Raw genomic sequence first — 16,849 nt, forward strand, 5'->3', positions numbered from 1 at the left:
AATTGATTGTTTGTATTTGGTTTATGTTTTATTGGTTAGTTGGTGTTAAGGCCCAAAAATCCAAGAGGCTAAGCCCAAATTTATTCTTGGCCCAACACAGATAAGAGGACGCAAAAGAGGCTCAATCGAGACAAAAGAGAATTTGTAGGATCCGCCAATACAAGCTACAAGCCACGTATCATGCCAAACAAGCACATACAAAGGGGCCAAGAGCATGCCAACATTACAAAACCACGCTCACATATCCCTTTGGTGTTACTTGGCCCAATTATAGCCTATCACGGCATAATAAAACTCAAACACAAGCATAGGCATCATGCAAGAAAAAATATTATTCTAATTCCAAGCCATGCCACGAGCTTAAGTTGGCCCAAGCCACAAAATTAACCAGGGCTTACTGAGAAGGTTGTGGCATGGAAGGGAACAAGCAATCTCAGGGCCCATTGAGGGTTCGAGGAACGCAAGTTTTAAGCCACTTGGGGGCATTAAAACTCAAGCCCGTTCCTAGAACCCAAACACATGGGTTAGCATGAGAGAGAAGAGAAAATGGTCTCATACTTTAGGAAAACATCTAGTGCCCTACCATAATACTTAGCCCAACCCACATCAATAGAATGCCCAAAATTAACAAAAGCTTTTTCCAGCAGTTTGACGAAAACCAATTAGAAATAATAGGCCAACAACCCAATGTTGCACATAAGCCCAGCCCAGCGACTTGTAGAAAGCTGGAGCCGTGCTCCCTCCTTGTTAGGACTCCAAGATGGTCAAATAGGAAGCCATGACAGGGACCAACAGAAATCCATGAGTGTAGGAAAAAGACCCAGCGGGCAAAAGCTCCATCTATTTTCTTTCCCATTGCAAGCTCTGTTTTGAAAAACGTTGAGAGAAAGCAAGTGGCACCTCACCCTTATGGGGAGGTCCAGCTGCGTCAAATCCTTGGAACCACAAAGGGATCCTTACCCACGCACCTTGAGAGAAGAATTTCACCAAAATAGGATTAAGTGGGGAGCTGCCAAAGGAAAAGGAAGGAGAAGACCATATGAAATTAGGGTTCTTCATGCCTATAAAAGGGGGCCCTTCTACCCAACAAAACCACCATTCGGAGCTTGGCCAAGCTTTGTCAAGCATCTGAGAATTTACTCAAGCCACCCAATCTCCTTCTTCGTTTGTTTTCTCTTCTTCCTTTAGGATAGAAATCGTTCTAGTTCTTCTCTGCCTTACTTCAAACTTTTGTTCTCTATAGAAAATTCATGCTTCTCTTTCTCTATCTCAAATTGCTAAACTTGTGAAAGCTTAGCTCCCATGTCATAGACTCCTCAAGCTAAGCCATTAATCGATTTATCATGTTTACTTGGCCATTGGTGAAGAGAACCTAAGAGTATTTTTGTAAAGTTTCATCAGACTTTTCGAAAACTCTTTTGGGAGCTTGATTTCGAACTCAGATACTTGGGGGATCTTTCTTTTCTTTTTTTTACGGCAGCCCAAGTCCATTCATCAAGCTGCTGGAACAAAAGTACCCCTACAGTTGGTTAGGTGTCTGTTCTCTAGTCCAAGTATTCTTGTATTTATAGAAGAAAGTGTGATGATGAATAGTCTTAGATCTTTTCGATTTTGGATTAATCCCTTATCAATGCACGAGTGGTAAAAGATTGTCAGCCAGTTTCTTTGATGATTTTTGGCTCCTTGTTCATTAATGCTCTTGAATGTCTCCTAATCGTTGTTTTTGCAAAAACACTGAACTGAAGTGAACAATAATGCCTAGATTCTTCCAACGTTAGTCCCATAAATACAAATATCCTGGTAGTTGCAAGAAGTCCGGCGATATTGTAATAAGTAGTTGTGATTTCCAACTTAAACAAGTCTGACTTCACTTTCCAGCTTTCATGGTCATCAAATTTATTTGAAGTCTAGTTACCAACGGTGAGGTGTCATTCTGACATACCTTAATAGTTAAGAATTGTGAACTTGGGATCAACTAATTCAAATAATTTGATTCTTGGGATCAACTAATTTATTTAATTTAATCCCTCTTTTGTTGAATAGTACGGGTCATTCACCATTTTTTGTAAATAAAGAGAAGTAAAGCCAACGTTTATTTCGGGCTAGCGCGCAGATTTCAGGCCCAAATAGCAATTAATCCACAAAGAGTAAGGTGGGGTATTTACAACTTATATTCCATTACAGAACATAATCAAATTCCAGATGCAATTTGGTGATACTTGTCATCTTTGTCATGCAAGCAGCTGGCACTGCAGAACTATCTACTTACGCATCCACATCTCCTAGTACAATTGCATAAGAAATAAAGCTGCTGTAAGAAATATGAAATTCTGAGAACATGGCTAGATTGCATTCATTCTTAAGGTGCAACTCTGACATTATTGTCATGATACATAAAGAAATACATATATTCAGGCAATACGATAAAAATTGAAAATTAAAATTATACAATACGAGAGCGATGGTAGTGACAGTGAGAGCGAGAATGAAATGGTAAATTTAAGACCATTAAGGTCCAAATATGAAACAAGTTACCGGAGTTTAAATGCCAGATGCATTACATTCTTCTAGGAGATTGAGAAGGTTATGTTCAGGGGCACTAAGAGAGGGTAAAATCATGCGATTGGTTCGTTTTTGTCTTGGTTTTGTCCCAGAATCTTCAGAATCAATAGATCCCCCTTCCTTCATCACTGGCAAGTCACCTCTCCTTGGCACAGTTGCTGATACTCGCTCCTTCCATAGTCTCCCATCCTGAAGGTCAAAGAAGCTATATCAGCATTCTATATATAACAACAATGAACAAATTTTGAGTAAATATAAACAAATTAATGGCAATCTTAAGCCATTTCTACATTTATATCCACACCACTTCTACATTTATATCCAATGGTACGCATGTGATTAGGAGAAGTCAATGCTTATATACAACACACTTTATCCGATAAATCCACAGAAAATGGCAAAGACCAAAGACTTCACAGCTGCCTGTATGGCCAGAGAAAATGTTAGGTACCCTCTCTTAAATAGGCACAAAGTTTTTCTTCTAGGCACTTCTTTGTCCTACCGTATGTTGGAAGCTAGTGACAAAACATCAACAGAAAAACACTCAACATGGTTCCGCCATACCAAAAGTAAATGTTTCAAGCAAACCTTACCCAGCAGCACTTAAATTAATACTACAGTTATACATCTGACATAAGGTATAGCGATCCAGACACTTAAACTACAAAATAAACGAGTATGGGTTTGCTAGGTAACACGAAAAAAACAGGTTTTGGAACAAAATATCTTTGTGGGATTGCTTCACAGAAATCTTCTTGTGTGATTTTCAAGGACAGAGAGAAATATTTTCATTCTTTTCTAATTGTAACTTTCAAGAATAAGGGAATCTCCGTCCTCCATACATACATATAGCATCACGACATATTTTTGCACGCCACATAATGTCTTAGTATCACGACATACATAGGGATCAGAGTTGGAAACTTTTACAACCTTAAACAACATTTCCTGAATCTAACACTGAAAAAAATTTCAACGCTCAGGCAGCCAAGGTTTTCATCCAATCCAATCAGCACAAAATAGAGACTGACTTCAATTATTACCATCAAACCTACTTGGACAACATGCAATGTCATCCGGAAGCGGCTTATTGGTAATCGTAGTTGACACGGTTAAAAAAATCAATTTCTACTTCATGCCATCCAAACCAGCTCTAGCACCCTATATTGCTAACTTATAAAGCGAAAAATTCTTTAATGGAAGTCAGGATTTTATCTTACATTAAGAATTGAAGGTTCAGGTAATGGGCACTGGATTGGTCTATCATTGTTGAGAGGCTCGATTGGATGTTCAACTGGCTTAAACTCTACTGCTACCTCAATCCCATGAGAAGCGGTGATGGGGGCAGTTGCTATACCTGTACCCTCTGAATTTGGGGGCAATACTTCCCTCTCATCCTGCAACAGATAGCAAATTACATGAAATTCTGAATGCACGTATCAAAGCCATAAATTCCATTGCAATGTGTAGCACAATCAGCAAGCGGCCGAACTTAAAATCTGTTGCTGTTAAGGAATTCAATGTAACTCACAGAACATTGTAAATTGACTTTGCACTACCAAAGAAAAAAGGTAAGAAAGAAAGAAAAAGAGGATCAATACCAATAAGAAGAAAGCAAACCACTTAAATTAATCACAGGCCTTGATGGTAACAAAGATTTTTCCCCAATCAGTCAAACAGAAATCATCGGTCATATGATTTATTCAATAAATAACAGAATAATGAAATTCAACAAACTGCTGACACAGTAGCTTTGCAAAAACTAATCAATATATTTCAAGGATCAAAGGGTTCATAACCCAAAACCAAAAGAGTCGAATTCGAAGAAATGGTATTTCAAAATAAACATATCCAAAACCAAAAGAAAGGGTCAGATCCTGAGAAAAGTTCCACAACAGAAGACTAAATCAAACCCCATTTCACAAATTATAGAAGCAATAAATAAAAAAAGTCAACCCCAGTCAAAATAAGACAATCTAAAATATCTAATACCTACCTCAAAACGATTACAGACCCAGCAAAAGGAACAACAATCAGAGAATTGCAAATACAAGAACACATCTAAAAAAGTGCAAAATCAAACATTTTGAAGAACAAGCCAATTATTGAATATAAAAGAGAGAGCAGAAGAGAAGAGTTCTTACGATGGCACTCTGGGTACGTCGATGAGCAGCTCTGCTGACAGAGAACCTTGAGAAAATACCCACCATAGTTTTTTTACTTTAGCAAAACTAAATTCACACGAAACGGTGTTATGATATTGGCTTTATTTGTCCAACCAACTACTTTCTCTCTCCGTCTCTCTGTCTCTCTGTCTCAACTCTCTCTCTAGAGTACATACACCCAAATGATGCTCGACCACAAGGGTGTCTCAATCTTTGTTTCTGTCCCTTTTCTGGGACCCTGTTAAGCTGTTTCTCTCTCTAGAGTCCAGGTAGAGAAAGTGATGGATAGAGAAAGTTCGGGTACCGTAAGATATATTTTTTTTTTAAGGCCAGATTAGATGAGGTTGCTTGGCGTAATGGGTTTTGTCCGTCTGACATTTCCCTTTGTCTTGCTGTAGTAGTTATTCGCTTTGCAGTCAGTAGATAAAAGGCTGTGAACGAGAAGAAACAAGTGTTGGAGAATCTTGAAATGGAGAAATAAACTTTTTTTTTTTCTTTTTCACAGGAATTACAACTCAAGTGAAGTGGTTAAGAACATTTTTTTCTGCCCAACAAGGAAAGTCAGTCTGAACAAGAATGGGACCCATTTACCAAGCTGCCTAGAAGATATGATAGAATAAGATTATACTACCATGTTAATTTGTCATACTCTCATTCGAAATTTATCACTTGTCATTTTTCAAAACAAGTAAAGGTTTTTTTACGGTGGACAAGAAACCCATTATTATCCTTTGAAATAAAATTAAGAAAATAAAAAATCAACAAAAGACAGAACAACCCACCCTGACTCATTCTCTTATGCGCATATCTAAAAAAGGTTGAGGTGAGAGATAAGTGTTAATGGTAATTGAATAAAATTGGACCCATTTTCAATGCTTATGAGATCTTGCAGGTGGTTCCATGGGTTCAAGACACCTTGCAGTTTAGTGAGAGTGAGAGTGAGAGAGATAGGAGAGGAGAGGGAGGATGGGCAATGCTGGGTAAGGTGTTGGGTCGGGTGTGAGGTGGTTTAGGCGTCTTTTATGTCCCTTTCTGTCTTTTTCGGTTTATTTTTTCTTTAGTTTTAATCCAACTGTAAAAACTTATATTTTTTAATATAAAAATGACACATGGCAAGTTTTGAATTGGAGTATCACAAGCTAATATGATGATACAGTCCTATTCTATAATTTCTCGCTGCCTAGGGACGTTGTCCTCATGCTCAAGGGTGGCCCCAAATTTTTTCAAAAACAAAAATATACATGTGTCATAAGCCCATCCTAAAATTAAAAAAATATATATATTAAAAGCAAACCCTACACATATGTTGTCAATCCAAGTGGTCCTATATCTTCTCTCTCATTCTCTTTTGGCTATTGGGCTTCTTGTTTCTCTCTCTCTCCTTGCTACCCGACAATAGCAAGTTTCTCCCTCTCTTTTTTTGGGGACAAATTCTCCCTCTATTGGCTATATCTTCTATTATCTTGGGTGGGCAACTTGGCAACAACATCTTCTTCCCTCCTTTTGTCAACAACAAGTATTATTATCATTCTCTCCTTTGCTATATATCTTTAATTATAGTTTCAATTTAAAATTGAGTATTCTAGGATTTAATTAGGGATGAATTATAATTTTGGGATTTTGTTGAAATTAATTAGGGCTTTGATTAGAGATGAATTATTCTAGGTTTTGATTTGGGATTTTGTTAAAATTAAGTATTCTAGGGTTTAATTATGGATGAATTATAATTTTTTGTTTGGTATTGTTGAGATGCTATTATGATAATTTGTTTGATTTTTTGTTGGTATGCTTGATTGAAATTCTTGCTACATATTATTCATAGGCTATGCTTTATTATGTCGAATCACAATCAAAATCCCAAGAGATCAAAGAATTTGTTGTCTTTTTTTTTAAGAAAAAGAATGATGAGTCATCATCTAGTATATTGCCTTCTAGCACTTCTTTATCTACTCCAATATGTGATAAGCAAAATCTTTCAGAGTCTCCGAATGTCAAGCCTCCAGTTGAAAGAGTTGAATCTCAAAGAGTCAGTGATGATCATGATTTTTGTTGAGGCCCAAAAAATCTAGGGTTGGGTCCAAATAAATTACAGAGAAGAATATCGATTTGGGCACACGAAAGTTCGTCGTACACACTCGCACGAGTCATGATCCACATGTCATGCCAAACAAATATGTAATCCGTCACGCTAAGAGTTGTAACGAGCCTATAAAATGCACTGGCTCTATGAACCCATGCTAATTATCTCGTGAAACGTCGTTTTGACTCAACCATAGTCCTTTACAAAACGATAAAATTCGAGCATGCCAAACGACATGCAATGCCAAGCGGAAAACCCTTATTTTGCACCTAGCCACGCTACAAGCTTCAGTGAGCCCAAGGCAAGCAAATGCCCCACTTGAGTGGGTTGTGGTATGAATGGTTATGAGCATTCATGAGGCCCATTGATGAGCCAAGAAGTGGAAGTTTTGGGCCGCTAGGGAGTCCCAAAACTCGAGCCCATTTCTTGAGCATAAATATATGAGTAAGCATGAAAGAGAGAAAAAAGTGGCCAATTACTTAGAAAATCAGCTCGTTACCTTAGAAAATTGGCCCATCACCTTAGTGAAAATAGTCCATCACTTAGAAAGTTGGCTCATCCCCTTAGTAAACTAGCCCATCACCTTAGGGAATGACCCAAGTGACTTGGAAAATATATAAAAGTCTCCAGCACATGGCTATAGACAAAACCACGATAGACCACCTAAAGAACCAAAAGGTATTGCTTGCGTAGGTTGCTGGGAGTCTCCAACACATGGCCAAAGACAAACCCAATATAAGCCATCTGAAAAATTAAAAGGTACTTGAGCAAAACGCCCTTCAGACTAACACCATTACCCACTCCTTTCTCCCACCAGTTCTTGCCATAAAATGAAGGAGAAAAGAAAGAGAAAATGTAGCCTAAAATAGGAGATGGTCATAGGGACAGCTGCGGGAAGGCTCTAGAGCCTCCAAAAATCTTGTCCCCTTGTGTTTGGATTGAGGAGGATTTCACCAAATGGGGATGAATCAAAGGAAGAGAAGAGAAATGGAGGAGGAGACTTGACAAATTTGGGAGAAATCAGCTAGGGTTTCTTAGGAAGAAAAAGCTTCTAGCGCCTATAAAAAAGGACATCTCCTACCCATCATCTTAACCAAATCCACAGAGAGCAAGCATCACCTCTCATCCCTGGAACCCTTCAAGTTCAAGCCCTGTTCCTCAATTTCTTCCTTTTTTCTCTTCTGGCAAGCCACTCCAGAGCCTGACGAAACTTTCATCAAGCTGTCGGAAATTTGCTCAAACCATCCATTTTTCCACCCTTATTTCTCTCTCTCTCTCTCTCTCTCTCTCTCTCTCTCTCTCTCTCTCCCTTCAACAAATCCTCTCAAAATTCCTTCTCCCCTTACTTTGAACCCCTATTTCTCATAGGAAATTACAGCCTCTCTCTCTCTCTCTATCTCTCTCTCTCCCTCCAACAAATCCTCTCAAAATTCCTTCTCCCTTTACTTTGAACCCCTATTTCTCATAGGAAATTATAGCCTCTCTCTCTCTCTCTAATGCTAAACTCACGAATGCTTAACTTTCATCCCACAATCTTCTCAAGCCAAGCCAAATATTTACCTCTAAGCAACTGTTGGTTTTGTTAGTGAAGGAGACTAAGGTGTTTCCTAAGGCTCCAGGAATCTTTCAAAGCACTCTTAGGGTCTGATTCTTTAACTCAAATACAGGGGCAGTTCCACCCATTTTGCTCTTTACAGTAGCCCAGGCCCATCTGTAGCTGCCGAAACGAAAAAGCCCATATAATTTTAATATCAATTATCTTGAACATGATCCAGGATTACGTCATCTAATAAGCAAATATCGGGTGAATAAACAAGATAATGTGTGAAGTAAGGCTCATTATGTCCCCCCGACTAGGTATATCTTTTTATGTTTATTAATGAAATTCACTTGTACCGTTGAGTTTAATATGTTAGTTTTGCCCAACCGGCTTTTGAATCCTGAAACCGCTACTGCTCATGCTGACATCATCAACCAATATAAATACAAAAATAAAAATAAAAATTTCTATAAATACCTAGCCATGTTCTTCATTTCCTATACCAAAACTTTATATAAATTCCTCTCCTCATATCTCATGTAAATAGTGCTTGTCTTTACTTGCTATGGCAATAGGTGGGAAAGCAAAATTAAAAAGGATAGGATAGTCACTATTCACGTGAATAATGTTTGTTCTTACTTGCCCTTGCCCTTTATCATAACTAAATAGGTGGAAGTGCTCTAAACCCGTATCTCTTACCACTATTCTCAGCCACACTCACCATCGCATAAGAAAAGACAAATAAGTGTGTTTTCTTTTGGGTTTTTTTTTATGAGCACTGGATTGGTTGTTGGGTTTTTTTTAATTATTTTATTCTATGCAAAACATGCTGATATTATATGGGTTTTTTGATGCATTGGGTTTTTTATATAAAGAATATTGGGCTTTAAAGGCGGTGGCACAATGGTAATAAATGGGATCTTTTAAAACATGTTTTATTGGTTTGGATCCGGATCCTCTACTCTGATTTTCTCTCTGCCATGATTTGCTTGATTTTTGTTTTCTACATGCCATCTCATTAAGGAATTTAAATTGGACACATCATCCTTAAAATAGAAACCCAATTTAGTCCTAGTTAAAAAGGGGGGAAAAAACCCTACTTTGACTAACGCCTAAACTTAACGTCCCTAGTAGTTTTTTTTCCTTCTTCTTCCTTCATTGTTGTTTCCCTCTTTTCGCCAGGGCGGCCGACAGAAGGAACTTTTGGTCCTTCTTATTTTTTGAGTGCAGGTCGTGCCACCACCAAGCCCCGAATTTGGGCTTGAATGGAATGTGAGTAGATGGATATGTTGCGTCCGAGATCTGACTTTAATCAAATGATTGTTCAGCCGATTAAGGAACCTCCTCACGACCTAGGTTCTTTCACTATCTCGGGGTCAAGGCTTTATTTGAGCGACCAAATGATGTGGAGTGGGTGGAGATGAAGATTGAAGGTGAAACGTAATGAAACGAAGAATAAGTACATAAAGTAAAGGTGCTTAAACTTACATGTAATCTAAAGAAAAATGCATAAAGTAAATTGCGAAAGATAAATAACGTAAAAACGAGAATTAAAGTGTTATAAAATGAATCAAAGCGATAAATAAAGTAAGAACGAAATGAAAGCAATAAGAACAATAAAGTAAAATGAACTTGAAATTAAACTTAATTGAAGTGCGATAACGATGAAAAGTAAAGCAATTAAAATAAACTTGAATTTAAATGACAAAAAAATATAAATTGAACGAAAATTTAAACTTATACTAAGAAAATGAAGAACTCACTACACTAGGTGCATGAAAAGTAAAATCCTAAGTCTAGGAAAAGAAAAGTGCGAGACGAAAAATAGGTTTGTCTGTTTGATGTTGTGTCCCTTCTGTCTTCGTCTGGTGAGGTTTTTATAGGGCATTTGTCAGCCCATGGGCTAGCCATTGAATGGCCAAATGTCAACTCTTTTAAAAATCTTTCCTTTTGAGGCCTCTGAATTCGTGGGATTACATTGGTTGAAATATTCTGATTGCTTGATTCTCTCTTGTTTTGGAGTATGTTGAACTATCATCAATCTCCTTGATTTGTTTCCTTGTGAGGCCTCCATCACATTCACATTGACCTCTAAAAATCTTGGGCGTGAATCCGTGGCTTGGGCCTTGACCTCTGAGATTTCATCTTGACATCTAGTGAAATCTTGTGCCCCTTGAGTTTTTAGAAGTTCTAGAGTTGGCTTACCATCCGTCGACCATCCGCCAAGATGGGTGGTATAGGAACTCCAAATATTTGGATGTTGGGGTTGGCCCTATATTTGACTATATTTGAGTTCTCAAATATTCGAATATTGGGAATTCGGTAGACATACCTCGTGCCGAACTTCAACTCCCTTGTCCCAACTTTGCTTGCCCAAGCTTTTTGTAAGAGGGGTGGCCGACCAAGGTATTTAAGGAGTGCCCGCCCAACTTTTTGAGAATGAAGCATTTGGCCACTTTTGTAATGATATGCTCGGCTACTTTTGCAATGATATGCCCGGGCACTTTTGTAAAGGGAAGCGCCCGACCATATTTTGAGAAGGCACCACGACCTTTGAAGAAAACACCTCGGCTGCATTTTTGAAAAAACACTTTGGCCACTAGGAATTCTTCGGCCGTTAGGAATTCTCGGCCGCTAGTAATTCTTCAGCCGCTAGGAATTCTCCGGCCGCTAGGAAATCTCGCCCGCTAGGAATTCTTCGCTTAGGAATCCTCGCCCGCTAGGAATTCTCCAGCCGCTAGGAATTCTCCGGTCACTGGAAATCCTCACTCGCTAGGAATTCTCGCCCGCTATGGATTCTCCGGCCGCTAGGAATTTTTGGCCTTTAGGAATTCTTCCTTGGCAAATTGAGTGAATTTTGACCACCCCCAAACAATTGTTAATTGAGAGAGTTTCTAGTCGGATTTGAAATCAAAAGGAGAAGAGATAGAAGACGAGAAAAACGACGTATGCATGTTTGTGTTGAACATATTTTGCTATTAGTATTTTGGCCTTCATAGTAATCAGAAGCATTTGTCCCCAAAAAAAAAAAAAAAAAAAAAAAAAATGAAGTAACAAAGTCTTCTCCATTTAAACCAAATTGAATCGTAAGACTCAATTAAGATAGAAAGCCACAGTATTTTTGGTGCTCAAAATATGTTTGATTGTTGTGAACCACTTAGATTGGAATTGAAAATAAAAGGGGTATTTTTCTTTGATGGCTGAAATAAAATTGGTGTTTTTGAGTTTCAGAACTGAGATTAGTTGAATCTGATTTCTAAAGAAGAACACCAACGACTTAGCTTCTATCTATTTGGCAAGAATGTATTTTTATTTTTATTGTTGTAGGTGATGTGGCAGTTGTTTTAACCTTTCGATTTTATTATGTTGATGTGGCAGTCTTATTTTAAAAGTCAAGAAAATCCTAGTATCCTTTGCTCTAATTTTTTTTCTCTATGATTTTAGACGTGCCACCTCGTTTAAACAAAAAAAAAAATCAATGATTATGGGCCAAGTTGGCATTGCTGTGCTATGAAAATAATAGCTATCAAATTTACTGTGTGATAAATTAGCTGTGAGAGAAAGCAGTTTGACATTTGGTAAATTGTTTGTTAAAAGTGTTGTTGATACAATAATCAGTTTCTAAGTGTTTGGTAATTTTTTTTGTGAATGTACAGTGAGTTGTGTATAAAAAGGGCATTATGTTGAAATGACTTTTGTGTTAAAGTGTTTGATAAAAGGAAAGCACTTTCACTTGCACTTATATATATATATATATATATATATTATTAAATATGTTTCAATCACACCTTAAAAATTATTTTAATTATAAAATAAATTAAATATTATGGTGAAAATTAAATATTTGTATCCAAATGCTCTAAACTAATTAATGTTTCAAGTTAAATCCAATATATTCCATTAAAAATAAATATTATGTCAAAGAAACAAAGAAACAAAAACAAGAATGGGAAAAAAAAAAATTAAACAAATAAAAACCAACAGCAACAACTATTGAAGTTAAAACCCTAGAAATTAAAGAGAGAGTGAAGAATGAAATTTATAGTTAAAACCCTAGGAATTAAAGAGAATGAGGGAAGAATGAAATTGAGAAGAAATAAAAATAATATGCCTCCTACTTGAGTCTTGTGGCTTATCAGGAGTGTGCTTCAATTGATTCAACATGAATAAAATAATATGAAGAATAGAAAAGATTCAAGAGAAGGAAAACTTTGTGAAAGAGATGGCGTGAAGATGCGAAGAGATGACAAGATGAAAACAAGCGAAGAGAATAGATTGCGTGAAATAGATTGGGGTATTTTCGGAAGTTTGTAAATTTCATTAAACTTAGCACCTCTTCAAAACTAATTCCCGCATAATCAAAAAATGAAAGTACATAGCTGCTTTCCCTTATAGCTTTCTCTCACAGTAATTTTTAATAATAAGTGATTTTCTCATAGTTTATCAAACAGACTATGCTTCACAAAATTTTTAAAAAATCACTCATCACCCCAAATAAACAATGCCAAATGGGCATTAAAACTTGACAAGATATATTTTTTTTATAGAACAAAATGAAATATCTTACAAGTAGAAGTAAACGCTCTTTTAGCTAATGGTTCCTACTCAAATATGTTTTATACCTAAAAAATTTCCTCTCGAGACCCACTTGGAAGAAGCTAATCTGGAATATAAGGCCCTGTTTGGTAACATTTTAAGGGGTTGTTTTCATTTTCAGAGAATAAAAATAAGTCAAAAACACGTTCGGTGGCCCAAAAATAGAAAACACGGAGAATGTTTTCATAAAATGAAAACAAGTTCATGTGTACCTGTAGAAAACAGAAAAAAGTTATTTTCATTCTCATGGGAAACGTTTTCATAAAAATAACTCACATATTATTATTTCAAATTGTACTACTAGACACGTTTTCATTGTTTTTGTTTTATGAAGATGTTTTCTAATTAATTTACTAGAAGCATTTTTATTTCCTGAAAATGCAAATTTGTTTTCTTGTTTTCATTCTTTGAAAATATTCTAAGAAAACATTCTCCGATAACGTTATCGGACAGGTCCTAAAAGCCTGATGGGTTCAAAATTTGTGCCTGATAACAGAGCCCAAAACCAGGTTTGCCCTAAAAGCCCAAAATCATGATGCTCTCGTACTAAATAAAAGCCCAACTACAATAATGTATGGCCCAAGATGTCGGCCCAATAATCATAACAGCAGTCCAAGGCCGAAACTCATGACAATTAGACTTAAGTTCGAACCCGGAAATTTGTTCTTCGCCCTAGTCCAAGGCCAAGTAAAATTGTATAAAACCGACTTTGGAAAAGCATCATGAGGTGGATTTCAGGCAGTGTGTCACCGCAGAAACGCAAAAGGGTTGATACGACGTTTAGCTACATTTCGAAACTTGTGCACACAAATAGAACTTTTTGGAACTTGCAAAGGATGCGTGTGCAGAAGAATTTAACCTCAAATCACAAAGTTTTCTCCAAATGATGAAGGGTCGAGGTCTGGTTTGTCAGAGAAAAGGCAGCTTCTTTGACGAATTGGGCAGTGGCCGACTTTCTCTTTTACCCTATACTTCATTTTTACACACTCAACGTCTCAAACAAAATTACCCCAAAATGCTGCTAATTATTATTATTTTTTTTTTCTCAAAAGCAGACTCAGAATTTAATTGCTTTCTAATCACATAGTTATATCACCAAGAAAACTTTAAAGCTTGTTCAAAGTTTTTTTGAGCACCATCATTATAACCGTTTATATTAAATATAGGGTAATTATCAATTAACTACTACGAAGTTGTCCGTGTTTTAAAGTTCGATACAGTAAGTTTTTTTTTTGTCTCAGTCGCATTCGTAACTTTTAATCTCAGTATTAATTTCATATATTCGTTAGTCAATCTGTTAGGACATCTGTTAAAAGTTGACGTGGATCCATTCAGTGGACCACTTAACGATTCCCGCCAAAATGCTGATGTGTCCAGTTATCCCCTTTGGATATGGTATCTGAGAATGTTCTCCTCAATTTTTAGGGTTAGGTTGAGACAAATAGGATGGCCATGGTTTTTTCTCTGTAATTTATAGCGGGTGGGAATTTTTTTTTAGGGGTTGGTTTTTGAATTTTTTGTTGTTGAAATTTTAATAAATTTGTAAGGTCACGTGGTAGCTGAAAGAGGGGATAACTGACCACATCAACATTTTGGCAGAATCGTTAATACGGTGCCCACTGGATGGATCCGCATCGATTTTTAACAGAGATCCTGACGGATTGACTAACAAATGTATGAAATTGGTATGAGATTAAACGTTACAGATGCTACTGAGTCGAAACAAACTTGTTGTGTTGAACTCTGTAACACAGACAACTTCGTAGTAGTTAACTGATAATTACCCTTAAATATATAAACAAACAGCTATGGTTACCAGATTTTTCATTTGAGCACCATCTAAATCACCCAAATTTCTCATTTAAATCTTTGTTTTAGTGTATAATTCAAAGAGGACTTGAGAAATGAAATTGACATCCGAACTCTTCACCGAGCACGTCACTCATACAAGCACTCGACTTAGAACATACGACAATAACAACTCATCGGCCGAGACTGTTCCTTGGCCATAATCGCTCGACGAAGTCAGGATCCAAGGAGCTATTAATCATTCCATCCACCACACCAACACATCGCTACCATGGCAAGGAGTGACCGTGATAGTTGGCACGCCTTCGCAAAAACACACACCAAAAGCACGACCTTGTTACCAGCTTAGTCCGATCTTAGATTATTTCATCTCAAATAATTCATGTGTTAGACTGAAAAGATTTTACGGTCAACAAAATCAAATTCTTCTTCCCCTATAACCTCTACAGTTGAAGAACCTAAACTATAGTGGCAATGAGGTATGGAACAACTTCCATCCTTTTTTTGAGAGAGAACAATATCCATCCTTAAAAACGATGAACAATATACATCCATGAATCCAATTAGGGCATAGTCAAATACTATGAGTATGAAAGATATAATGACTTTATGTGTAACTGCAGTCTAATGCGAATAAGTTTCCATGGAGATGGAAAGTACAGATGCTAGAAATAATTTGTTTCTTTGATTGTAGTTAAATAACAACAATGAAACCAAGAGTGCTGATAAACGAACCCTAAAATTAATTGAGTACACCCTATGATCTAAGTACACCTTACTTTACTACCAAAATACCCTTGGTACACCCTTGTGGAAGCATATATTTTCGTCTCTAATCAGGGCACGCCACGTGGAAAAGAAGATTATCTCTTAAATTAATTAATTGAACCAGTTTATCTGGCCAATTAATTAATTGGGAAAAATATCTGAATTAATGAGATATTATCTTTATTTAATAAGATAATACCATTAATTTAGATATTTAATAAGATAATACCATTAATTTAGATATTATCATATTAAAGAGAAGATAATATCATTAATTCAGATATTATCTTCATAAAAAGAGATAATATCATTTAATTCAGATATTATCTTCAATAAAGAGAAGATAATAACATTAAATCAGATATTATCTAAGTCCGACTCGATCCCTACGAATTTGGGTAGAGAATAAACTCAGCATATTCTCTACGAAACCCTAGCCCCAAGGCTTCTATAAGTAGACGACCTCATTCATCATTCAAGGTATTTCAAAAAACCCACATCTAAACCTACTCCTAAACCCGAGAAAAATACCCGAAGCTCTCTCTCCCTCTCCACTCTCCATATTTTCTCCATACGGCTCCAGTCACCACACACGACTCCGGCCACCCGGTTTACACCATACATAAACTCCGTACCCTTTGCTTAGCTATTGTTTTCCTACAAACACTCGAACTAATTTAGGCATCGGAGGGCCTTTGGCCAACACCTCCCCTTGTGTGCTCCATTTACTCCAGTCTTTTTTACAGGAATCGAGGAAGAGAGAGAAGGAAGATCGAATTGTTGGATCTAGAAGCGAATCAATGTGAGTCAGACGCAGTCGACTATCTTTCCTCGCCAAACATTGGTAGAAGTCTTCGCTACAGCAGAGCGTTACGCATTATGGGATGACGACCAGATTGCTGCGAAGAAAGCCGATCAAGCGGTGGCGAGCAAACAAAGAGAACGGCAAGTGCAGATCACACCAAGAATGTGCTCCAAGGAGAGCTACACTAAGTTCACTATCCCGATACACCAGATCCTGGCCCAAGTAAATGACATGCCTTGGTTGAAGAAACCATCACCTTTAAAGGGAAACCCAACCAAGAAGGATACAAGTAAATACTGCACATTCCATGAAGGGCACGGTCATTACACAAATGACTGCTTCGCCTGGAAAAGACACCTCGAAGATCTAGTCAGAGACCGTCATTGCACGGAATTCGTCGCAATGGGGGCTATCCAGCAAATCAAGGATTGTGACGCTGCTAACAGTGAGCCTCCATGAAAAAGTCATATGGATCAACACGATCCTAGCTGACTCCAAGAGCTGGGCTGACCACCGGGGCGAAG

At 37.2% G+C, this 16,849-nt stretch overlaps 1 protein-coding gene across 1 annotated transcript; it reads right to left on the reverse strand.

The window, feature by feature from the left end:
* Positions 1–2,328: 2,328 nt before the first annotated feature.
* LOC103336817 (cystic fibrosis transmembrane conductance regulator) lies at positions 2,329–4,937 on the reverse strand. The gene is made up of 3 exons (XM_008239919.3): positions 4,707–4,937; positions 3,783–3,959; positions 2,329–2,751 (listed from the first exon to the last, which is right to left on the reverse strand). The coding sequence occupies exons 1-3, from the start codon at positions 4,770–4,772 to the stop codon at positions 2,542–2,544; spliced, it is 453 nt and encodes a 150-aa protein (XP_008238141.1). The 5' UTR covers positions 4,773–4,937; the 3' UTR covers positions 2,329–2,541.
* Positions 4,938–16,849: the final 11,912 nt, after the last annotated feature.

This window comes from Prunus mume, linkage group LG7, assembly GCF_029339155.1.
Source record: "Prunus mume cultivar Tortuosa linkage group LG7, ASM2933915v1, whole genome shotgun sequence".
NCBI classification, from domain to species: Eukaryota; Viridiplantae; Streptophyta; class Magnoliopsida; order Rosales; family Rosaceae; genus Prunus; species Prunus mume.